This window comes from Microcaecilia unicolor, chromosome 1 (genome assembly GCF_901765095.1).
Source record: "Microcaecilia unicolor chromosome 1, aMicUni1.1, whole genome shotgun sequence".
Taxonomy (NCBI): Eukaryota; Metazoa; Chordata; class Amphibia; order Gymnophiona; family Siphonopidae; genus Microcaecilia; species Microcaecilia unicolor.
Genome location: NC_044031.1, coordinates 644,159,363 through 644,185,142, shown reverse-complemented (window position 1 = coordinate 644,185,142; position 25,780 = coordinate 644,159,363). Strand labels below are relative to the sequence as shown.

Below are 25,780 nucleotides of genomic sequence, written 5' to 3'. Positions count from 1 at the left end.
TGAGACCTAGCTCCCTCCCCAAAGATGAGGAGGGTCCCTGGGGAGAAGGCCTCAGGAAAGTCCCAGGCTATGGGGCCTCCTGGGGCCCGGGACCAGAAGGCCGAAAGGAGTGGCTCTCTCCCTGGTTTGACTACCGGGAGAAGGGAAAGGAGTCCAGTGGACCGAAGGGAGAAGCAGCCCAGTGGAGGCCACCAGAGCATTTCCCCCTCCATGGCCCAGCTTGCGGAAGGTAAGCGAGAAGACAGTGGAGGGGGGAGGAAGATAGTACAGGCCCCAGAAGGGCGCTTCCAAGGAAGGGAGAAGGAAGAGGCGATGGAAGTTTGCCAGAAGCCTTTGCTGGAGGCAGCTGAGAGTGAGAGTGAGGAGAGTGGATCGTCAGATGAGGAGTTCCTTGAAGTGAGCTATGACCCTGATGATCCAGCAAGTAGTGTGGTAAATATTGTAAGACGAATTAAGCTGGTGGAAAAAGAAGTAGTGGAGCTAGGAAAACGTCTGAAAATGGCAAGAACTATGTGTAAATTTGCCCCAGTGGAGCACAGACAAATGTATGTTAAAGAGGAAGCCCGGATATCAAAGTTGTTGGGGAAAAAAGAACACTTGTTGAACTGTTTAAAAAAGGGCTCTGTGAATCCTTTGAGGGAGCTCTATGTTAACCGAGAAAGGATGGCTTCAATACCACAGTCTGGGGGTTCAGGAACACTACAGTTGCAGCAAGCTTCAGTGTCTTCAGCAGCATTAGACTCAAAAGAGTTGTCTGGGTTCAGAGGTGACCCCACTTTAAAATACATGAGACAGTTGGCAACACAGTCTAGAGCACTTACCCAGCAGCCAGAGGATAAGGAGGCAGCGGCAGGACATGGCTCTGAGGTGGGGGCTGGAGTAGAGATCCTACCTGTGGAGGGGAGGACAGAACTCAGTAACTTTTCAAAACTCCAGATAATGGAGGCAGCAGAGGGAGACGCAGGTAGCAGCCTGTTTTCTACAGAGGTGGTGGTCGAAGTCTCAGAGGGCTTACCTGCAGTTGTGCAAACAGCAGAGACAGTTGCCGTGAAGGAGGCCCTGTTGGAAAAGGGTCAGCAGAGGCAGACTCCGGTATTTTTGGCCGGGTCTGCAATGACTGAAGTGGAAACCGAAGCAGCATGGCATCTGGAGAAGCCCCGCCCACGAAGTCCGGGAGCAGGGGATGTCTTCCCTGAGCATGGAGTAGCTGGCGGTTTACAGGAGAGGGGTCGGAGAGAGAGGAATAGGAGCGGGCAGCAGCTGGGAGCTCATTTGACCAGCTGTCCATTACAAGAGGTGAAATCGGGGGGTGGTAACAGCCAGCCTGTGGCGGAATCAGGAACAGACAAGCCATGCCCCCGGGAAGCGCCAGCCATTGGGAGAACGCAGGAGGGACTGCACCAGAAGCAAGAGGGAAGTAACCCGATTGTTGAGAGACTTTCGTTGACTACAGAAGTGGACATGGCAAGTCTAACAGATGTGCAGCGGGTGGTGGAGCACACCTGCCAGCAGGACGGCTGGGAGCGAGGAGCCAAGGGGAGCGGCGGAGTTCCGGAGGCTTCGCCCCTGGTGCCGGAGGTTGGAGGTGTTGGATTATTTGTAGTAAATAATTAGCAGATTTTAGTACACACAGCTTCAGCTTTAGAAATGTTAATTTCTTTCTTCATCTCTCTCTCATTCACCCCTGAATAATTCACTGCTGAGTCACTTTAAAGTTGAAGTAACAAAACATCTGTTTACTCACAGTTTGTAGTTAGATTATAATCAGACAGGCTTATATATACATATTACTATACATTTGTATTATCAGCTCCTTCCATGTGCTTAGATGGTAATGGATGCTCACACCACCATAGATCCTCTCAGGTTAGGAGAGATCATGAGCTCCATGTGCTCCATGTGCTGCATCTGCTGCATCTGCCCCTACAGGAAGTTGCATAGCTGTGTGACCTCTCTAAGTAATTCACATCAGAGGTCACAGAGTAATCACAGAGAAATAATAGGTGACAGGCAATGCATGTAAAAATACAATTACATTCCAACAAACCCCTTCTCATGCATAACTGTCATGCAATTATTTATTCATACAAAGTCCAAGCTTTATACGCAGATTCACAAAATGTTCTTTGGGTAACGGTTTGGTCATGATGTCAGCTGTCATCTCACTGGTGTGACAATAGTGTAGACTGATGACCCCTTCTTTCGCCAACTCTCGCACGTTGTGGTATTTCGTTGCGATGTGCTTGGTGCGTGACTGAACCTTGTCATTCTGTGACAGTCGGATGCAGCTCTGATTATCTTCCATTATCTGGATTGGTCTTTTTTCAGCTATACCAAAATCCAGCAAAAGTTTTTCAATCCACATCAGTTCTCTGCACGCTTCCGATACGGCCACGTATTCAGCTTCTGTAGAAGACAGACTCACAATACTTTGTTTATGACTGGCCCATGAAATGTGTACATTTCCATACATAAACACATATCCACTTGTGGATTTATAATCAGAATGATCCCCTGCCCAATCTGAATCACAGTAACATATTAGTTTTGGATTACTATTGGCTGAAATCTTTAATTTACAATCAATGGTACCCTTTAAATACCTTACCATCCTTTTAACTGCAGTCCAATCTGATTTGGTAGGTGAGCTGACCCTTCTGCTCAAAATTCCTACTGCATTTGCTATATCAGCCCTGTATGTGGTAGCTAGATATAAAAGCTTACCTATGGCTGATCTATATTGGATGTTATCTGGTAAAGGTTCTCTTACTGTTTCATCCTTCAGAAAATCAGTGATCATGGGAGTGCTTACAACTTGGGCATCTTGCATACCTAAACTTTCAATAAGCTCATTTATTTTCTGCTTCTGGCTTAGAAGATAAGAACCATCATTTTGTTTCTCAATTTCTATACCAAGATAGTATGACACATTTCCAAGTTCTTTTATCTCAACATTCTGGTTTAAACACTTTACAATGTCCTTGTACTCTTGCTCACTTTTGCTTGCAATGAGCAGATCATCAACAAAAGCTAAAATGTATGCATATTGTCCATTTGTGCACCTAGTGTACAAACATTTATCTGCTTCACCTTGCTTAAATCCTAAATTTGTTAATATTTCATGCAATTTGTCATTCCAACATTTTGCACTTTGCTTTAATCCATAAAGACCTTTGTTTAATTTACACACTAGCTGTCTTTGTTTTGTATTTATGAAACCTGTTGGTTGTTCCATGTACAAGTCTTCAGTTATATCTCCGTGAAGAAACGCTGTTTTCACATCAATGTGGTTGACTTGCATGCCTTTTGAGACTGCAATGCTCAGAAGTGTTCTGATTGTCGTGTGTTTCACTACAGGTGCAAACACTTCATCAAAATCTTCTCCATATTTTTGAAGATATCCCTTTGCCACTAATCTGGCTTTATACCTTTCCACTTTTCCTTGTGCATTCCTTTTTAACTTGAATACCCATTTGCATCCTATAGCTTTCTTGCCAGGAGGTAATTTTGTAAGAATCCAAGTATTATTTTTATCCAATGCATCAATTTCTTCTTGTGCAGCTTTATGCCATTCAGCAGCTTCTTCTGCTGGCATTTTCTCAATCTCATCCCATGTTAAGGGCTCTTGAGCTTCTGCTGACTTTGTTAAGTAAGACAGTCTTGGGGGTGGAACACCTTTGTTTTCCCTGGATGAGCGTCTGACAACAGGTTGGTCTGACCTTTCTGCATCCTCTATATCTGAGAGTCCTTCTCCAATTGATTCCCCTTCTCCAACTGTACTGTCTTCTTCAATGATCCTTTCTGTGTCTGTTTCCTCTGCCTGTTCCTCGTTAGATACAGGTGAGTTGCTTTCAGACATCTGCCTTGGTATGGCATTTATATACACTGGCATGTCTATTATGGTTCTAGTTTCATATTCTGGATGATAAGGCTCATCTGGGATAATCCAGCCTTTATCAACCCTTTTGTTTTCATCAAAATATGTAACATGTCTTATGCCAACAATGCCAGTTTTCAGATTCAAAATTCTATATCCTTTGTGTCCTGGAGCATAGCCAACTAAAATGCCCCTTTCTGTTGTGGAATCCAGCTTATGCCTTCTTTGCTTTGGTACATGAGCATATGCTGTACTTCCAAATGTTCTTATGTGTGACAGGTTTGGCTTCCTACCATGCCATGTCTCATGTGGTGTGCGCTCAGCGCCTTTAGTTGGCATTCTGTTTTGTAGGTACACTGCTGTGAGAATGGCTTCCCCCCATAGTCTTTTAGGGAGATTGCTATCTGACAGCATACATCTGGTCATTTCCACAAGTGACCTAAATTTTCTCTCTGCAACAGAATTTGCTCTGGTGTATAAGCTACTGTTGTGATATGCTGAATGCCTTCTTGTTCTAGAAATGTGCGCATGCTTTGTGAAGTGAACTCACCACCATTGTCGGTCTGAAGAACCTTTGGTTTTCTTTCAAATTTATTGCTCACCATGGCTACGTATTTCTTCAGCATGTCTGTGACTTGACTTTTTTCTTTCAGCAAATAGGCCACACAATATCTAGAGAAATCATCCAAGAATATTAGCACAAATCTGTTATTTCCCAATGATGGGATATTAAACGGTCCACATAAGTCACTGTGTATTAAGTCCAGCACTTTATTACTCCTATTTCCTGTGTATGCAGGAAATGAGGGTCTCACACCTTTTTGAGTAACACAGTCTATGCATTTCTCCATTTTACCAGCATCTGCACTTATCTGAATGCCGGTGGCTAGTTGCTTACTGTAAAGATCCTGGATCACCTTAGAATCACGATGTCCCAGGCGGCGGTGCCAGATTTCCAGACTACATTTACCATCATTCTTCCTTACTTGCGCCATATGTGAGGCTTCACCTGAAATGTTCAGCTTATAAACATCATTATGCATAAAAGCTTCAGCATACACTTCATCATTTTTAGAGATTATAAGTACATAAGTACATAAGTAGTGCCATACTGGGAAAGACCAAAGGTCCATCTAGCCCAGCATCCTGTCACCGACAGTGGCCAATCCAGGTCAAGGGCACCTGGCACGCTCCCCAAATGTAAAAAGATGTTGAGATTGTGCACTTACTGTTTTCAAAATGAATCACAAATCCCTTCTTATCTAATGTAGATACACTAAGCATATTGCAAACTGCTTGGGGAATATACAAGACATCACTTACAGGAATTTCTTTAACTTCATTAGACACCTTGCATTTTAAGAATCCAATACCTTTTGCTTGGATCTTAGCAGTCCCTGCGTTTGCAGTTTTAAGAATACCTTCCTCTGGACACATTTCCTGAAAGAAATCTTTAGAATTGGTTAAATGGCATGTGCTCCCTGAATCCAAAATCCAAGTACTTTCATTTGAATTATTATTTACCATAGTCAAAGATTTTTCTGCCATTAGAAAGCCCTTGTGTTTATCTTTGTCCTTCATACATTTCCTGGTTTGAAAATTCTTTAGTTCCATTGGCTTAGGTGAGCTAGAGGGAGTGTTTTGTGTTTCCTTACACCATTTAGATACATGTCCCTCCTTTCCACATGAGTAGCAAATCAGCTTGCCCTTGGGTGGAGTTTTCCCATAGCTCCGCCTTCCTCTGTTCTTTGCCAAGAAATTTGTTTCATTTCTCTCTGACTGACTTTGAGAACACATCTCCTCAGAATCATTTATTATGCATTCCTGCCTTAGTTTTGATGTTGCCTGTTCAAAAGATTGCCCTTCAATGGCCTCATTTACAGACCTAAAAACATCAAACTTCTTTGATAGTGAGGTAAAAAGAAATGCTCTTTTCAATGCATCACACATGGGAATTCCAGAAAGTTCTAACTTTTGAAATGAAGACATAAGATGCATAATGTGATCATTACATTTACTTTTATCCCTTAATTTGGTTTCATTCAACTCTGCCAGCCAAATTGGTTGCTGCTTTGCATATGTAGTTGCATACATAGTTCTCAGTTTATATAAAATGTCCTTTGGTGTATCTTTTCCCTCCACTAATATGGCTTGTTTCTCTGAGAGAGCTTCCAAAAGCATGCACTTCACATAATAGTTTGCATTGTCCCATTCAGCCATATTTTCAGCTGTTCTGTCTTGGTCTAAGCATATATTTAATCTTTTTGCTCGAAGGAGACATATGAATCTTAGTTCCCACTTCTGATAATTAAACTCAGTTAATTTAGGCACCTTGAGAGAATAGAACAATGGTGAATTTCTTCCCTCAGCCATTTTCTTAGCCTTCTGTCTGCTGTGTGGGGGGAGAGAGAGACAGACTGAATCTTTCCTTTAAAACTTAAGAGAAAAATGTGGCCTTTTTTTCTGCCTGGTAATATTTCTCTTCTTTTTCAATTCCTGGCCCTGGGCCCATAACCCTTTTGTTGGATTATTTGTAGTAAATAATTAGCAGATTTTAGTACACACAGCTTCAGCTTTAGAAATGTTAATTTCTTTCTTCATCTCTCTCTCATTCACCCCTGAATAATTCACTGCTGAGTCACTTTAAAGTTGAAGTAACAAAACATCTGTTTACTCACAGTTTGTAGTTAGATTATAATCAGACAGGCTTATATATACATATTACTATACATTTGTATTATCAGCTCCTTCCATGTGCTTAGATGGTAATGGATGCTCACACCACCATAGATCCTCTCAGGTTAGGAGAGATCATGAGCTCCATGTGCTCCATGTGCTGCATCTGCTGCATCTGCCCCTACAGGAAGTTGCATAGCTGTGTGACCTCTCTAAGTAATTCACATCAGAGGTCACAGAGTAATCACAGAGAAATAATAGGTGACAGGCAATGCATGTAAAAATACAATTACATTCCAACAGGAGGGAGTTCGGGGGCAGAGCGAGCAGGGAGTCTGGTATCGCCAGCTGCAGACCTGACTGGGCAGGTGCCAGAGTATCGCCAGGAGACAGAGGAGAGGAGGCAATTAGCCCAGAGGCTGGAGCCTGCAGTGGCAGGGACGAGCAGGGACGTTCCAGGAAGTGGTGATGGGCAGGACAATCAGTTGGAGGCAGCCCAAGCCGCAGAACTGACTATGGACGTTGCTGGATGTTTGTCTGAGAGGGAAGGGGACGGGGGACAACGGGAGGGGGAGGGGGCGGTGGATATTGAGGAAGGGAGAGGGATGAGGGGAGGGGCAGAGGGACAGAAGGGGGGGGAGGCAGAGGGAAGGGCTGGAACAAGTGTGGAGGGGGGGCGGTGGGGGCTGGGGTCCAAGTCCTTTGCGGCAGTAGTCCAGGGAGGGGGAAGGAGGGAGGGGGGGAGATCGGGTGGTTTTGAGGGCCCAGGGAGGGGTTGGGGGGGAGCGGGGACAGGGGGTGGACAGCTGCCTAAGCGGCGAAATGTGGTACAGCTCAAATGGATAGGGGAGGGGGCAATGCCCTCCAGGGATCGGGTCTTGAGGCTGGTGATGGGGATGGGGTTTATACCCGAGGACTTTTACGCGTGTATACACCCCATCAACATCCCAGAATATGACTTGAGCTTCATGACCCAGAGGGGGATGGAAATATTCTGGGAAAGGTACGAGGGGGTGAGGGGAAAGGGGGAGTGGCGGGACCTCAGGGCCATTCCAGTCAGCAAGCCGGACCTGGTGCAGATCACCCTGCTCGTGAGAAATGAGTCTATCTCTGGGGCAGATTTAGCCTACTGGCTACAGAGGTACGCGGAGCTGAGATCCCCACTTACAAAGTTACCGGATCCAAGCAGGGTTTGGGCAGGAGGTTGGGGAGCCCTGGTCAAATTGAGACAGGAGAGCCATGTGGTCCAGCACATTCCTTCGGCTGCCTTTATCGGTCGTGACAGGATACTGTGCTTTTACAAGGGGCAGCCGCGGCAGTGCTTCAGATGTGGTTCGTTTAGGCACTTCAGCATGTCATGCCCAGTGGTAAAGTGTGGAAGATGCGGGGATCAGCATGCCACAGAGGACTGCACCGCGATCAGGTGCAACCTCTGCGGCGGGTTAGGCCATGCATATCGGAACTGCCCTAGGGCGGCCCATAACGAGTGGGATATGTGGGGGAAGGGACGGGGAGGGGGGGTAATGGAGGAGGGGATAGGGCAGGGGGTGATAGGCAGGGAGGGGCAAGGGGGGGAGAAGGAGGGGATGCAGGAGGGGGGGCGGCAGGGGGCTGGGTCAGGAGTGGAGCAGGGGGGAGAGGGGGAGTGGGTACAAGTGCCACAGAGGAAAGGGAAGTTTCGGAGGGGGGGGAAAGTAGGGGTGGGCAGGGAGGGGTCGCTGCAGGGGAAGAGGGGGAGGAACAGATTTCAGGTGTTGGAGGAGGAGGAGGAGGATAGGGAGGTTGGGAGGGAGGAGGAAGAACAGGGGGAAGGAGAAGAGGTGGAGTTAATGGAGGAAGAGGGGGCGGCAGGGGGGATTGGAGAGGGCAAACGGAAATATGAGGAAGCACTGGAGGAGGGTACTGGTGGTAGGAAGAAGGGCGGGAAGGCTCTGGGGGGAGGGGGAGGGGTGAGGGAGGAGGAAGAGGGAAGGGAGGGAGGGAGGGGAAAGGGGAGTAAGAGGAAAGCTGAGGGGGCCGGGCAGGTGGTGAAGGCCCAAGTGCAGGCTTGGGGGGACAGAGTGGAGCTAGAGGAGGATCTGGAGGACTTGGAGGACTTGGGGGAGGTGGAGGACTCGGAGGAGGAGGTAGGGGGCGGGGGTGAAGAGGGGAGAGGGAGGGATCAGGGGGTGGGTCCGGATAGAGCAAAGAAGAAAGGAAGGAAGAAAGGGGGAGGGGGGGGTAAGGTGCAGACAGGACGGCTGCGGGGGGGGGAGGGGGATCTGGCAGGGGATGATGTAGACCGCATAGCAGAGGACCTGCTTCAGGGTAAGAAGGGGGTATCCCAGGAGATAAGGAAAGAAGTTGGGAGTGAGCAGACCCGTGACTCGCAATGAGGATGGCAGGCTTAGTGTTGACATTTGCCACGCTGAATGTGGCCAGCATCGCCTCTCCGAAGAAGCAGGGTTTAGCGTATGACTGGTTCGCGAGGGTCCAAGCAGATTGCTTCCTGCTCCAGGAGACTCGGCTGCGGTCCATTGAGGTGATCAGGCGGGCAAGGCGGGCCTGGAAGTGGGGTCCCTCGGTGTGGGGGTTGGCGGGGGAGAGGTATGGTGGGGTGGGGATCTTATTTAAGTCCCACCGGGTGAATATTCAGCGAGTGGTGGAGCTGGGGGTGGGGAGATGTCTTGTTGTGGATGCGATTTGGGAGGATAGAGCACTGAGGGTGGTGAATGTGTACGGGCCCCAAAGCAAGAAGGAAAGGGTGCTCCTCTTTGGGAAGATCAAGCCCTACCTATACACTTCGCGCCAAGTAGTCTGGGGGGGAGATTTTAACACCATATTGCGGAAAAAGGATAGTGGGGGACGATCGGTACAGGTGGGCTATGACGGGGTGAGGCTGGCAGGGATCATGCGGGAGGCGGAGCTGGTAGACGCGCATGTGGCCTTCTGTGAGGAACAGGAGGGGTTCACGTTCTTTCGAGGGCAGTGTAAAAGTAGAATCGATAGATTCCTGGTAAAGAAGGGGGTTTGTCTGGGGGGTCCACGAACCGTGGACGTGGACTTTTCAGACCACCACATGGTCCTCCTTCAGGTGGGGGGGGCGGCAGCGCAGAGGCCAGGGAGGGGGTTATGGCGACTAAATTTAAAGTGGTTAGGTAGCGAGCAGGTGCGGGAGGAGTACCGCCGGTTTTTGGAAGATCAGGTGTCAGTGCAGGGGGCATTTCAGTCATTGGGGGAGTGGTGGGATACAGTGAAAAGACGAACGCGGGGATTCTTTCTCAGACAGGCGAGAAGGGAGGGGAGGGAAAGGACAAAGTTGGGCATGGCAATAAAGAAAAAGAGGGACACATTGATTTCACAAGGGGGGAGGGAGGAAGAAATACATGATCTCCAAGCACTCCTGGAGCAGGTACAGTACAACCGCTACACCTCCTTGGTGTATGAGCGGGACTTCGGGAAAATGTGTAGCCCGGACCCCTTCGCATGCTGCCGGGAGCGGAGGGCGCGCAGGGTGATGGAGGGGGTGCGGGATGCACAGGGGGTCCTGCAGGACACCAAGGAGGGGATTCTGGGGGCAGTGAGGGACCACTTTGCGGCGTTCCTTTCAGCCCAGCAGATTGATATGGAGCAGATGGAGTGTTATGTGGAAGGAACCCCGGGGATAGGTCACAGGGGACCCCAGCTTCAGGCCCTCTTGAACCCGTGGACAGAACAGGAGGTGGAGGAAGCCATCGGGGCGCTCCACAGGAAGACCTCGCCGGGGCCGGATGGGCTAACAACTGAGTTCTACCAGGCCTTTAAGGAGCAGCTGGTGCCGATCCTGGTGAGGGTATGGGGGGCAGCCCAGTTGGAGGGTTCCTTGCCTAGTTCCTTGACAGAGGCGGCTCTTATCCTACTAAGTAAGGGGAAGGACCCGGCGATGCTGGCCAACTGGCGGCATATAGCACTGCTTAATACGGATCGAAAAATCTTTGCGCGAATGCTATTCCAGAGAATGAGGCAGGTGTCTGGGGATTTGCTAGCAGCCTCGCAAGCATGTGGGGTTAAAGGGAGAGGGGTCTTGGAAGCTGCAGCGTGGGTGCGGGAGGGGGTAGAACGCAGTAGAGTGGGAGGGCATGGTAGGCTGTTGGTAACACTCGACCAGGAAAAAGCGTTTGATAGAGTGCAGTGGGGTGTCCTATGGAGCATTCTGGAGCGCTATGGGTTTCCGAAGGGTTGGATAGAGCAATTACAGCTACTCTATCGGCATGCGGGGTGTTTTCCCCTGGTTAACGGGTGGAGAGGGCAGGGGTTTGAGGTAGGGGCAGGGGTCCGACAGGGGTGCCCACTCAGCCCGCTGTTGTATGCATACGCCATCGACCCTTTTATAAGACGGCTGGAGAAGGGGGGGGCGGAGGGGCTGGAAGGGGTGGAGGTGGGGGACAATAACCAGTTAAGGGTCGTGGCGTATGCAGATGACGTTACAGTGTGGGTAGCGGACCAGAGGGAGGGAGGTAGATTGCAGAACCTGATCCAGGAATACTCGCAGGCAACAGCGTCGCAGGTCAATTTTCAAAAGTCCAATAGCCTGTGGGTTGGGGATCAGGGGCTGCAATTTGAGTTGGGAGGTAGGTTTCCTACAGCTGTGGAACGTATACGGGTCTTGGGAATATACTTCGAGAAGGGGGATTATAGGCTCTACAACTGGGATAGGTGTCTCCAAGAAGTGAAGGGGAGGGTGGATAGATGGAAGGGGTGGAAAATGACCATGGGGGAGCGGGTACAGCTCATCAAGGCACACTTAGTTCCTTTGTTTCTGTTCGTCAGTTACATCTGCCTGCTGCCGGAGAGCCGGTACACGGCCTTGTATGGGGTGTTCTTCCGGCTGCTCTGGGGCAACAGGACGAATCCGGTAAAACGGAATGTTACCTATCTGCCTAGGAGGGAGGGGGGGGTGGGCATGATAAACCCAGTCCTGTTTTTCAGCGCTTTGTTCCTGCAGTTCAATCTGGGGAGGGCGGTAGGGCGGGAGCCACCGGGGTGGGCTAGGAGTGTCCTGCAGTGGTGGCCGAGATATTGGGACCTATGGCGGGAGGGGGGGAGGGTAGTGGCACTGCGAAGGGGGGCTCCGGGGGGGGTGAGTTATTGCAAGACCCTAGTGAAATTGGTGAGGGTGTGGGGGCTGACGGTGGGGGAGGTGAAGGCAGGACAACGGGGGGTCTGGATGGACAGAGTACGGGCGCAGGTGTTCTCAGCTCCTCTGGCGCTGAGGGACGCGCCGGCCCCACGGATGCAGCAGGGGTTACGGTTGATTGCTTCGAACCGCATCCCGGTGAAGTATAAAGACCTGGCGTGGCTGTCCTTTCACGGTAGACTGTACGTCCGAGGAAATTTGAAATATCGCAATGTGCGGGATAGAGGGTGCCCACGGGAGGAATGTGCTGGAACTGAAGAGACGATGGAGCATTTCCTGGTGAGGTGCCCATTTACAGTCCAGGTCTCTGACCGGGTTTCCTCGTTGCTGCAGATCCCCAGTTTCCGCAACTACAGCTATGCGGACTGGGTGTATGGCCCAGAGGGTGGAGAGGGACGCGGGGATCCGGTAACACGCTTTCTGATTTCGGTGATATTGCGGTACTGCCTCTGGATGGCGCGCTGCAGGGTGTCCCTGTACCAGGAGGTCCGGCCGGCGGAGGTAGTCAGCTGGGATGTGGTAAGGGCGGTGCAGGAAGCGGCGAAGTGGGAAAGGGTGGAAAAAGGGGTGGGGGTGGCTTCGAGGTGGTGGAGACACGTGAGGCTTAAGCCGCCATGAGGGGACATGCTTCCCAGGGGATTGTGTGCCAGTTGTCTGAAGGGGTTGTGGGGGGTCGGGGGGGGGGGTTGATCCATTGTATTATTGAGGAGGGGGTGTACATAGATAGGCAGACCATGTCTAGCTAGGAGCCTGGGGTTTGATTTGCATGTCCGGTTTTTTTCTTTGGTCTTTCTAATAAACAGTTTCCACTGTACTATTGAGGAGGGGGAGGGGGTGTACATAGATAGGAGGACCGTGTATAGCTAGGGGCTTGGTTTTGATTTGTATGTTATTTGTTTTTAGTTTTTTCCAATAAAAAGAGTTTTCCAGTCTGCCCAACAAGATAAACTCATATCTGCTACTTTATGTATACCTGACCTTGATTTGTATGTGCCATTTTCAGGGCACAGACTGTAGAAGTCTGCCCAGCACTAGTCCTGCCTCCCAACCACCAGCCCCGCCTCCTAATCACAGGTGCTGCCACCCAATCTCTGCTAAGCTTCTGCGGATCCATTTCTTATCAACTGGATTCCTTTCTTTATCCCACGCGTTTTTGAATTCGGTTACGATTTTCATCTCCACCACCTCCCTCGAGAGGGCATTCCAAGTATCCACCACTCTCTCCGTGAAACTAACATAATCTAGTTAATAAATTCAAATTAAAACTTTTTTTTCCCCAGGAGCAGCTGTCCATTTGTCATTTCTTTTTTTATTTCTTTGACTTAATTTTTAATACTGCTTAATACAATTGGGGTTTTAAAGCAGTTTACAATAAAACAAATTACAAATACAATGATATAATTCATAAACGAGGCCACAGAAATGCTTTAACTAAACGGAATGCAGCAGAGATTTTTTTTTTAATTTATTATTTATTCATTTAAAATATCATACAAGAAACAATCTTGTTTTGGAAAGCATCCAGTAAATAAGAAATTACATATAATAATAAAAAGAAAAATTATCAGGAAGAATGACGCTCAAGTCCATAAATTGAGATTCAAGAATTCAGAAATAGGAGAGAAAAAAATAAAGTAAAAGAAAAATTAAACATACAGGATTAAGCATTCTCTGTTAAGTAGGGTTAATATCTCTTCTTTAGCGCTTTTCCAGTTTCGCTGAGGTTACAAGTGCTGAGACATGGGCAGGATCTGTAAACACATATTTCTTCCCCTCAAGCCTTATTATGCACTTGCAGGGGCAGGGCCGTGCCGACACGGTAAGCGAGGTAAGCATGGCAGGAGGGCGCCATCCTCTGGGGGGCGCCCCGCCGCACCATGCTTACCTCGCCCTCTTCTCCCCAGATCCTTGTCCTTTTTTTTTTTGTTTAAATTTACCTCTCCGGCGCGTGGCAGCGTAGCGTTAGTGAGGAGGCGGCGCTCCCCCGCCCCGATGTGTCAGTCTCTTCCCTTCGCTCGGTTCCGCCTTCTTCTGACGTCAGAAATGACGTCAGAAGAAGGCGGGGCACTGAGCGAAGGGAAGAAGACACATCGGGGCGGGGGAGCGCTGCCTCCTCACTAACGCTACGCTGCCACGCGCCGGAGAGGTAAATTTAAACAAAAAAAAAGGATCTGGGGGGAAGAGGGCGGGTAGTGTAGCGATCGTTTTCGGGGGGGGGGCGCCGGCGGGGCCAACTGCAGGGGGGCGCCGGAGACCCTAGGCACGGCCCTGTGCAGGGGTATCTTAGAAAAAAGGTACCCCCCAGGTGCAAAACTTCAGGCCTAAGGAGCAAAAATTGTTTCCTCCGTCTTCTTGTCTCTTTTGAGACATCAGGAAAAAGCAATATATTAAAACCTAAAAAAGGTTTTTCTTTATTACGGAAAAACAGACGGAAGATCCAATCTTTGTCAGGCAATAGTGCAACAGTCGCCACCAGAGTGGCGGCTGTTGCCAATTCAGAGTCAGAGGATTCAAGCAAATGAGAGACCTCTAAAGGCTGTTCAACCGGATTCAAGTCTTTCCCTGGGATATAATAGACTTGAGAGAATGGTGGTAAATTCTGAACTGGTATATTCAAAACAATATGTAGGTAACGTTTTAACATCTCAAGAGGGGCTACATTAGGAACTCTAGGAAAATTAACAAATCTCAGATTATGACTTTTGGTGTAATTATCAAATATTTCCATTCTTTGTCTTAGATTCGTTAAGTCCTTTGCCATCATTGGCTGTAAAGTTTCTATTTTCGCAATTCTTTGATCCATTTTATCCATTTTTTCGTCCAGGGCCTTAACCTCTTCTTCTCTTTTTTGTAATTCAACTTCCAAGGAGTTTACTCTCAATACGATTTCATTATTCTGTTTAAGAAATATTTGTCCCAGGGTAGACATTAAGTCCCACAATACATCCAACGTTACTTCCTTTGGTTTAACTATCAACTCTTTAGGAAGTTCGTACCTTGCAGATGACTGTCCACTTTTCTCACCCTGTTCCTCAGCTCCTCTCCTTTCAGACCGCGGCGACTCCTCGGGCAAACTGCCCTCTGTTCCTTCCATTGTAGCAAACGAAATCTCCAACCGGCGTTCTTCTGAGTCCTTGATTCCCACTTGGGGCGACCCTGTCGGTTCCAGCAGGAAGGAGCTTGCGCCTATCGGCTGAGGAGGTGTGTGGAGAGCGTGCGGCGGGGCTCAAGGTGGTATCCAAACTGGAGGAAGCTGATATCTCCCAATTGCCAGCGTTCCCTACCGGAGGCGTTCCGCCATTTTGGTTAACCCCCAATGGTCGCACAAATCGGTCTATTGGACCAGGTAATGAGGGAGTAAGCGGGGAGGCTCTGGCCGCTGTCTTCCCTCGGCGCTTAGGCATTTTCAGGAGGAGCGCGAGTCAAAGCGTCCTAACAGAGCGCGGCCATCTTGGATCTCCTTGCAGCAGAGATTTTTACAGCAACAAAATAATTCACACTTACCCTGAAACTTCTCAGAGTCAAATGTTAGCGTTTTTATTTCCCCCTCATATCTGACATATTGATCTCTCTCTTAGCGCTTTCCTCCTTTTTTTTTTCTTTTTTTGAATGTCAACTCAATTTCATCTGCTTTCTCATCCTGCAGTCTTCCTTCTTCACTTTTCAACAACTATCAGCTTTATATTTCCTTCTCACCCCTTAGCTCTCCAGTTTATCACTCCTTCCCCCCCACCTCCTTATCCCATCATTCCTCCACTCTCCATTACCGCATTTTTACCCTGCTGTATTTACTATCCTCCTCTGACTCATTTCCTTTACAACCCCCATCCACCCTTGTAGACCAGCATTTACTTCCTCTCTTATCCCTTCTCCCCCCCAATCCTTCTCCTACATCTGCATGTTTCTTCCCTCCCTCCTGTAGTCCAACACTTTTTCCTCTCATCTTCCCACCCGCCTCTGTAGTCCAACATCTCTTCCTCTCCTTCCCTCCCTCAAATTGTCTAGCACCACTTCGTCAACCCCCACATCCACCATTTTTTTCTTTCTCCCTCCCTATCCATGTGGTCTATATTTTCTCTTTGCTACCTCCCTGCTTTCCACCTCCATTATTCCCCTCCCCCCCTAATCTACCTTTAAACGGTCTCCTATGAGGTCCCTGGCAGCAGCAGCAATTGAGTCACTGCATATAGCTTGACCGGATGCTCTTCTGTGCCTCAACCCCCCCCCCCCTGCATAAACAGGAAGTTGCATTGGAGGGGCAGGTCCCATCAGAAGAGAGGCTCTGAGCGGGCCAAAGTACTACTACTGCTTATTTCTATAGCACTACTAGAGGTATGCATTGCTGTACCCTTGAACATGAAGAGACAGTCCCTGCTCGACAGAGCTTACAATCTAATTAGGACAGATAAAAGAGGACAAATAAGAGATAAGGGAATTACTAAGGTGGGGATGATAAAGTAAGGGTACTGAACAAGTGAATAAGGGTTAGGAGTTAAAAGCAGTATCAAAAAGGTGGGCTTTTGAGGATCTCCTGTTTTAAAGTAGATGGGGTGGGGGCACTAGAGGAGAATGAAAGGTGATGGGAAGCTGATTCAATTAGGGGGAGGTACTGGACCCTTGGACAGTGCCTGGTTGTCCAAGCAGTCATTCCACCCTTGCTCTCCCTCATACATTTTTCATGTGTCAAGCCTCTTTGTTCTTTAAAGCACAAGTGACCTATAGGAAACCAAGAATAGCTTGGGGATATTTAGAGCCTTCATAAAGGCCAATGTAATGCCGACTTTTAAAAAAGGTTCCATAGGAGATCCGGGAAATTATAGACCAGTGAGCCTGACATCGGGGCTGGGCAAAATGGTAGACTATTATAAAGAACAAAATTACAGAGCATATTCAAAAGCATGGATTAATGAGATAAAGCTAACGTGGATTTAGTGAAGGGAAATCTTACCTCACCAATCTATTACATTTCTTTGAAGGGGGTGAACAAACGTGGATAAAAGTGAGCCAATTGATATTGTGTATTTGGATTTCCAGAAGGCGTTTGACAAAGTACCTCATGAAAGACTCCAGAGGAAATTGGAGAGTCATGGGATAGGAGGTAGTGTCCTATTGTGGATTAAAAACTGGTTAAAAGAGAGAAAACAGAGAGTAGGGTTAAATGGTCAGTATTCTCAATGGAGAAGGGTAGATAGTGGGGTTCCCCAGGGGTCTGTGCTGGGACTGCTGCTTTTTAACATAGAGCTGGGAGTAACTAGTGAGGTAATTAAATTTTCTGACGACAAAAGTTATTCAAAGTTGTTAAATCGCGAGAGGATTGTGAAAAATTACAAGAGGACCTTATGAGACTGGGCGTCTAAATGGCAGTTGACGTTTAATGTGAGCAAGTGCAAAGTGATATATGGAGTCATCAACTAGGAAAGGGATCTTGGTGTCATGACATTGAAACCCTCTGCTCAATCTGCGGTGGCTAACAAAGCAAATAGAATGTTGGGTATTAGAAAAGGATTGAAAAACAGAAATGAGGACATTATAATGCTTTTGAATCGCTCCATGGTGTGACTGCACCTCGAATATTGTGTTCAATTCTGGTTGCCGCATCTCAAAAAAGATATAGTGGAATTAGAAAAGGCACAGAGAAGGGTGAAGAAAATGATAAAGGGGATGGGATGACTTCCCTATGAGGAAAGGCTGAAGCGGCTAGGACTCTTCAGCTTGGAGAAAAGGCGGCTGAGGGGAGATATGATAGAGGTCTATAAAATGAGTGGAGTGGAACAAGTAGATGTGAATCGCTTGTTTACTCTTTCCAAAAATACTAGGATTAGGGGGCATGTAATGAAGCTACAAAGTAGTACATTTGAAACGAATTGGAGAAAATGTTTCTTCACTCAACTTGTAATTAAACTCTGGAATTTGTTGCCAGATAATGTGGTAAAACCAGTTAGCAGGGTTTAAAAAGGTTTGGATGGCCATTATTAAAATGGACTTGGGGGAAAATCCAGTGCTTATTTCTAGGATAAACAGCATAAAATATATTGTACTTTTTTGGGATCTTGCCAGGTATTTGTGACCTGGATTGGCCACTCTTGGAAACAGGATACTGGGATTGATGAACCTTTGGTCTGTCCCAGTATGGCAATACTTATGTACTTATTTACCAGCCCCACACTGGTTTTTAATACTAACAAAGGAAATTGGGTATCATGAAATGTTGACACATCTCCCTTTTGTTTACATTCATTGTTTTTTTTTTTTTTTTGTGTGTGTGTTTTTTTTCCCTAGCTGTTTCTTTCACCATGGACGAATATCTTGAGCTTTGGTATTGCCATAGTAGGAATTGTCTGTGTTGCAAGTAGCCTGGGTTGGTGGCGATTTGATGAATGGTACTATAAAAATACATGTGAATCAAGTCGCTCCTATCGTGGATATGAACCTACATCCAGATACGACTATTGGAAAGCAGATGAAGACCGTTGGAGAGTGGATGACTGCAAAGAGCAGCTGAGACGCCTCACGGTAAGACATTAAGGAATATGCACTAGACAAGGTAGGTAGTGCATGTACGATGTTGGGTCCTGTATATTAGCACATGGTGATAATCATTAAAAAAAATCCAAGCATGCACTGTTTTTATTTATGTTTCAACAATTTTTATTGATGATTAAGCGAAAGCTACATACCTGTAGAAGGTATTCTCCGAGGACAGCAGGCTGATTGTTGTCACTAATGGGTGACGTCAACGGCAGCCCCAGGACTGGAATTCTCCCTAGCAACAAAGAGTTTGCTAGCCTCGTGCGCCTGTGCGTATCGCGCATGCGCGACCGTCTTCCCGCCCGAACGCGAGCGTGCTCCTCAGTCCAGTAAAAAGCAAGAAAGGGAAGACACAACTCCTAAGGGGAGGTGGGCGGGTATGTGAGAACAATCAGCCTGCTGTCCTCAGAGAATATCTTCTACAGGTATGTAGCTTTCGCTTTCTCCGAGGACAAGCAGGCTGCTTGTTCTTACTGATGGGGTATCCCTAGCCCCCAGGCTCACTCAAAACAATAAAATTTGTCAATTGGGCCTCGCAACGGCGAGGACATAACTGAGATTGATCTAAACTTATCCAAGTAACTGAGAGTGCAGCCTGGAACAGAACAAAAATGGGCCTAGGGGGGAGGAGTTGGATTCTAAACCCCAAACAGATTCTGCAGCACCGACTGCCCAAACCGACTGTCGCGTCGGGTATCCTGCTGTAGGCAGTAATGAGATGTGAATGTGTGGACAGAAGACCACGTCGCAGCCTTGCAAATCTCCTCAATAGTGGCTGACTTCAAGTGGGCCACTGACGCAGCCATGGCTCGAACGTTATGAGCCGTGACATGACCCTCAAGAGTCAGCCCAGCCTGGGCGTAATTGAAGGAAATGCAATCTGCTAGCCAATTGGATATGGTGCGTTTCCCTACAGCCACTCCCCTCTTGTTGGGATCAAAAGAATCAAACATTTGGGCGGACTGTCTGTGGGGCCGTTTCCACTCCAGATAGAAGGCCAATGCTCTTTTGCAGTCCAATGTGTGCAGTTGATGTTCAGCAGGGCGGGTATGAGGATGGGGAAAGAATGTTGGCAAGACAATTGACTGGTTCAGATGGAACTCCGACACCACCTTCGGCAAGAACTTAGGGTGAGCGCGGATGACTACTCTGTTATGATGAAATTTAGTATAAGAAGCATGAGCTACCAAGGCTTGAAGCTCACTAACTCTGCGAGCTGAAGTGACTGCCACCAAGAAAATGACCTTCCAGGTCAAGTACTTCAGATGACAGGAATCTAGTGGCTCAAAAGGAGGTTTCATCAGTTGGGTGAGAACGACATTGAGATCCCATGACACTGTAGGAGGTTTGATGGGGGGCTTTGACAAAAGCAAACCTCTCATGAAGCGAACAACTAAAGGCTGTCCCGAGATCGGCTTACCTTGCACACGGTAATGGTATGCACTAATCGCACTAAGATGAACCCTTACAGAGTTGGTCTTGAGACCAGACTCAGACAAGTGTAGAAGTTACTCAAGCAGGGTCTGTGTAGGACAAGAACGAGGATCTAGGGCCTTTCTGTCACACCAAACAGTAAACCTACTCCATAAAAAGAAGTAACTATTTTTAGTGGAATCTTTCCTGGAAGCAAGTAAGATTCGGGAGACACCCTCTGAAAGACCCAAGGAGGCAAAGTCTATGCTCTCAACATCCAGGCCGTGAGGGCCAGGGACTGGAGGTTGGGATGCAGAAGCGCCCCCTCGTTCTGAGTGATGAGGGTCGGAAAACACTCCAATCTCCACGGTTCTTTGGAGGACAGCTCCAGAAGAAGAGGGAACCAAATCTGATGGGGCTAGAAAGGCGCAATCAAAACCATGGTTCCGCAATCGCACTTGAGTTTCAGTAAAGTCTTCCCCACCAAAGGTATGGGAGGATACGCATACAGGAGGCCCTCCCCCCAATGAAGGAGGAAGGCATCTGGCGCTAGTCTGCCGTGGGCCTGAAGCCTGGAACAGAATTGAGGGACTTTGTGATTGGTCTGAGAGGCAAAAAGATCTACCAAGGGGGTGCCCTACGCTTGGAAAATCTTGCGTACTACTCCCGAGTTGAGAGACCACTCATGAGGTTGCATTATCCTGCTCAACCTGTCGGCCAGACTGTTGTTTACGCCTGCCAGATACGTGGCCTGAAGAAACATGCCATTCCAGCGACCCCAAAGCCACATCCTGACGGCTTCCTGACACAGAGGGCGAGATCCTGTGCCCCACTGCTTGTTGATGTAATACATAGCAACCTGATTGTCTGTCTGAATTTGGATAATCTGATAGGACAGCCGATCCCGGAAAGCCTTTAGAGCGTTCCAGACCGCTCGTAACTCCAGAAGATTGATCTGCAATCATCTTTCCTGGAGGGACCAATATCCTTGGGTGTGAAGCCCATCGACATGAGCTCCCCACCCCAGGAGAGACGCATCGGTAGTCAGCACTTTTTGCGGCTGAGGAATTTGAAAAGGACGTCTCAGGATCAAATTGGATCGAATTGTCCACCAATGTAGGGATTTGAGAAAACTCGTGGACAGATGGATGATGTCCTCTAGATTCCCGGCAGCTTGGTACCACTGGGAAGCTAGGGTCCATTGAGCTTATCTCATGTGCAGACGGGCCATGGGCGTCACATGAACTGTGGAGGCCATGTGGCCGAGCAATCTCAACATCTGCCGAGCTGTGATCTGCTGAGACGCCTGCACCTGAGAGATGAGAGCCAGGAGATTGTCGGCTCTCGTCTCGAGAAGGTAGGCACAAGCTGTCTGAGAGTCCAGCAGAGCTCCTATGAATTCTAGTTTCTGTACTGGAAGAAGGTGGGACTTTGGATAATTTATCACAAACCCTAGTAGCTGCAGGAGTTGAATAGTCATCTGCATGGACTGTAGAGCTCCTGCTTCGGAGGTGTTCTTCACCAGCCAATTGTCGAGATAGGGGAACACGGGCACTCCCAGTCTGCGGAGAGCCGCCGCTACAACAGCCAGTCATTTCATGAATACTCTGGGCGCAGAGGCGAGACCAAAGGGTAGTACATAGTACTGAAAGTGCCGCGTTCCCAGACGGAATTGAAGATACTGTCTGTGAGCTGGCAGTATCAGGATGTGAGTATAAGCATCCTTTAAGTCCAGAGAGCATAGCCAATCATTTTCCTGGATCATGGGAAGAAGGGTGCCCAGGGAAAGCATTCTGAACGTTTCTCGGACCAAATATTTGTTCAGGGCCCTTAGGTCTAGGATGGGACACATCCTCCCTGTTTTCTTTTCCACAAGGAAGTACCTGGAATAGAATCCCAGTCCTTCTTGCCCTGGTGGAACAGGCTCGACCGCATTGGTGCTGAGAAGGGCGGAGAGTTCCTCTGAAAGTACCTGCATGTGTTGGAAGCTGAAGGACTGAGCTCCCGGTGGGCAATTTGGAGGTTTTGAGATCAAATTGAGGGCGTATCCTAGCCGGACTATTTGGAGAATCCACTGATCGGAGGTTATGAAAGGCCACCTTTGGTGAAAAAATTTTAACCTCCCTCCGACCGGCAGATCATCCGGCACGGAAACTTTGATGTCGGCTATGCTCAACTGGAGCCAGTCAAAAGCTCATCCCTTGCTTTTGCTGGGGAGCTACAGGGGCCTGCTGAGGTGCACGCTGTTGACGAGAACGAGCGCGCTGGGGTTTAGCCTGGGCCGGCTGTCAGGAAAGTGGATTGTACCTACGCTTATTAAAAGCATAGGAAGCATTCCTCTTTCCCCCCAAAAAATTGTCTACCAGTTGAGGTAGATGCTGAAGGCGCCCGGTGGAAGAACTTGTCGAATGCGGTGTCCCGCTGGTGGAGCTGTTCTACCACCTGCTCGACGCGCTCACCAAAATATTATCCCCCCGGCAAGGCACATCTGCCACTCGCTTCTGGACTCTACTGTCTAGTTCAGTGGCACGCAGCCATGAAAGTCTGCGCATCACTATACCTTGAGCAGCGGCCCTGGATGCAACATCAAAAGTATCGTAAGCACCCCTGGACAGGAATTTATGACACGCCTTCAGCTGCCTGACCACCTCCTGAAAAGGCTTGGCTTTCTCAGAAGGGAGCTTGTCCGCCAACTGCCGCACATTATTCCGCATGTGAATGCTCGTGTAGAGCTGGTAAGACTGAATTTTGGAGACAAGCATAGCAGAATGGTAGGCCTTCTGCTCGAAAGAATCCATAGTTCTAGACTCACGCCCAGGGGGCGCCGAGGCGTAATCCCTAGAACTCTTGGCCTTCTTAAGGGCCAAATCCACTACCCCAGAGTCATGAGGCAATTGGGTTTTCATTAACTCTGGGTCCCCGTGGATTCGGTACTGGGACTCAATTTTCTTGGGAATGTGGGGAGTAGTTAATGGCTTCACCCAGTTCGTCAACAATGTCTGCCTAAGGACATTATGAAGAGGAACTGTGGTAGATTCCTTAGGTGGAGATGGATAGTCCAGGACCTCGAACATCTCAGCCCTGGGCTCATCCACCGTCTCCACAGGGAAGGGAATGGCCGTAGACATTTCCCGGACAAATGAAGAGAAGGAAAGACTTTCCGGGGGAGAAAGCTTCCTCTTAGGTGAGGGAGTAGGATCAGAAGGCAGACTACAAGAATCCTCGTCAGAGAAAAATCTGGTGTCTGCCTCTGCCTCCCACGAGTCCTCTCCATCGGAATCGGACAAAAGTTGATAAACTTCAGTCTGAAGCCGGGCCCGCCTCAACGCCGAGGAACGATGTCCTTCATGGCGGTGTCGAGAGGAAGACTCCCGAGCCGCAGGCGACGAAGCTTCCTCCAGCTACGTCGGCGGGGAGTCAACCTGGTTGGTTGCCGATACCGGTACCCGGAGACCTCACCACGGGCGACGAGCCAGCCACTGCCTCCCTCAACGGTACCGACGGCGTAAGCACCTGCGTTACCGGAACAGACGGTACCGACGGCGCAAGCACCTGTGGTACCGGAACAGACGGTACCGACGGCACAAGCACAGAAGGTACCGGAGATGGTCGCAACAGCTCTCCTAGAATCTCTGGGAGTATGGCCCGGAGGCTCTCGTTCAGAGTAGCTGTAGAGAAAGGCAAAGGAGCCGGTCCAGGTGACGACAGATTCTGTCTAGGGCTCGGAGCCGGTACCGGGCTGTTCTGGGTAGAGCGCACGGACACCTCCTGAATGGAGGGTGAGCGATCCTCCTGGCTTTGGCGCTTTTTGGGTGCCAAAATTCTTGGCGTCCCGGAGCTCTCGGTACCGTGACGGGACGGGAAGGTGACTGATGGCGATGCTTCTTAGCCTTCACCCGAAGCACGCCAATGGTACCTTCCGGTACTGAAGAGAAAGACATGGAATCCACATGCCTCCTCAGGGCCGGGTCTGAAGAAGGTCGAACCCGGGGGCCCTGTAGAACAGAAGTCCTCGAGGCAGGTGGAGACCCGCTCGATGGCTCACTGCCACCAGCATGGGACCTATGGACAGTCCTTACCTGAACTCCAGACGTCGATGCAGTCTCTATTACTGACATCGATACCGGCGATGACGTCGATACCGAAGGACCGGACCTGGCTCCGAACAAAATGTTCCACTGAGCCAATCTCGCCGCCTGAGTCCTCTTTTTCAATTGGAGGCACAAAGTACAGGCGTTGGGACGATGACTAGCTCCCAAACACTTAAGACACGAAACGTGTCTGTCAGTGAGCGAGATTGTCCGGTTGCACGACGTGCACTTCTTAAAGCCGCTGGTAGGCTTCGCGGACATGGGTGGAAAAATCATGCCGGCAAGGTCGAACGCGATGGTGTTGAAAGAAAAGGACACCAAAAACACAGGAAAAAGGGGTCCCGCACGGGCGGCCCAAAGTGATGCACTTAGGAAGTAGAAATCCACGGGAGACGTATGTGTTAGGCGGGGAGAGTCTGATAGGTACGGGTGGAGAGAGGGATCTTGGGGTGATAGTATCTGAGGATTTGAAGGCGACGAAACAGTGTGACAAGGCGGTGGCCATAGCTAGAAGGTGGTTAGGCTGTATAAAGAGAGGTGTGACCAGCAGAAGAAAGGGGGTGTTGATGCCCCTATATAAGTCATTGGTGAGGCCCCACCTGGAGTATTGTGTTCAGTTTTGGAGGCCGTATCTTGTTAAGGATGTAAAAAGAATTGAAGCGGTGCAAAGAAAAGCTACGAGAATGGTATGGGATTTGCGTTACAAGACGTATGAGGAGAGACTTGCTGAACTAAACATGTATACTCTGGAGGAAAGGAGAAACAGGGGTGATATGATACAGACGTTCAAATATTTGAAAGGTATTAATCCGCAAACGAACCTTTTCCGGAGATGGGAAGGTGGTAGCACGAGAGGACATGAAATGAGATTGAAGGGGGGCAGACTCAAGAAAAATGTCAGGAAGTATTTTTTCATGGAGAGAGTAGTGGATGCTTGGAATGCCCTCCCGCGGGAGGTGGTGGAAATGAAAACAGTAACGGAATTCAAACATGCGTGGGATAAGCATAAAGGAATCCTGTGCCGAAGGAATGGATCCTCAGGAGCTTAGTCAAGATCGGGAGGCGGGGCTGGTGGTTGGGAGGCGGGGATAGGGCTGGGAAGACTTGTACGGTCTGTGCCAGAGCCGGTGGTGGGAAGCGGGACTGGTGGTTGGGAGGCGGGGATAGTGCTGGGCAGACTTATACGGTCTGTGCCTGTGCCAGAGCCGGTGGTTGGGAGGTGGGGCTGGTGGTTGGGAGGCGGGGATAGTGCGGGGCAGACTTATACGGTCTGTGCCCTGAAGAGCACAGGTACAAATCAAAGTAGGGTATACACAAAAAGCAGCAAATATGAGTTATCTTGTTGGGCAGACTGGATGGACCGTGCAGGTCTTTTTCTGCCGTCATCTACTATGTTACTATGATGTCTATAATAAGCATATTTTGGGGGGGCTTTGAGATGAATCCTTTCATTTAGGGTCTGTTGCAGTTTCAGAAGCTGAGCTTTTAATTGTATACTGTAGCTGGGTCACCCCTCCAAGACCCAGCCAGGCTCAACCCTGCTTAGCTGCCTCCTCCTTCACACGGCTGTTGCCTCACTCCACAGCAATCCAGTTGCTCTGAGCCTCAGCTCCAGGCCCTGAGAATTTTCAGGACTTCTTCCCCCGTCTGTTCCTTGCACAGAGGCACATCCACAGCCCAACATTTACAAGTAAGAGAGCTTTATTTTCTTGCTTCCAGTTAACATAAACGCCCCAGGAACACCTTAACTCCAGGTTGTTCAGGCTTGCTGCCCCAAAGCACAATTCAGGTTCAAAACAGTCCATATAACTTCACTTCACTTTAGCCAAAATTACTTCTTTTAGGGAATAGTACATTATCAGAAAGAAAACACAGTAGCTTGGTAGATTGCAGGCCGAGACCTTTTCAGTATGAAACAGTTTACACAGTCTTTCTTACAGCACAGCTACACAGCTTTTGTCCCACCTGGTTCAGACTGGGGTTTCAATTGTGCCCAGCCCTCTTTCTCTCCCAGGGGCTGCACCTGTTTCCTCTTTAGTA

At 48.8% G+C, this 25,780-nt stretch overlaps 1 protein-coding gene across 2 annotated transcripts in view; it reads left to right on the top strand.

The window, feature by feature from the left end:
* The window catches only part of LOC115482298 (transmembrane protein 176B-like), a 123,937-nt gene that overhangs the window by 59,958 nt on the left and 38,199 nt on the right, over nt 1-25,780 (top strand). For both annotated transcript variants that reach the window (XM_030221999.1, XM_030221991.1), the window contains one exon: nt 17,988-18,221. In XM_030221999.1, coding sequence (XP_030077859.1) covers nt 17,988-18,221 — 234 coding nt within the window. The remainder of the gene's footprint in view (nt 1-17,987; nt 18,222-25,780) is intronic.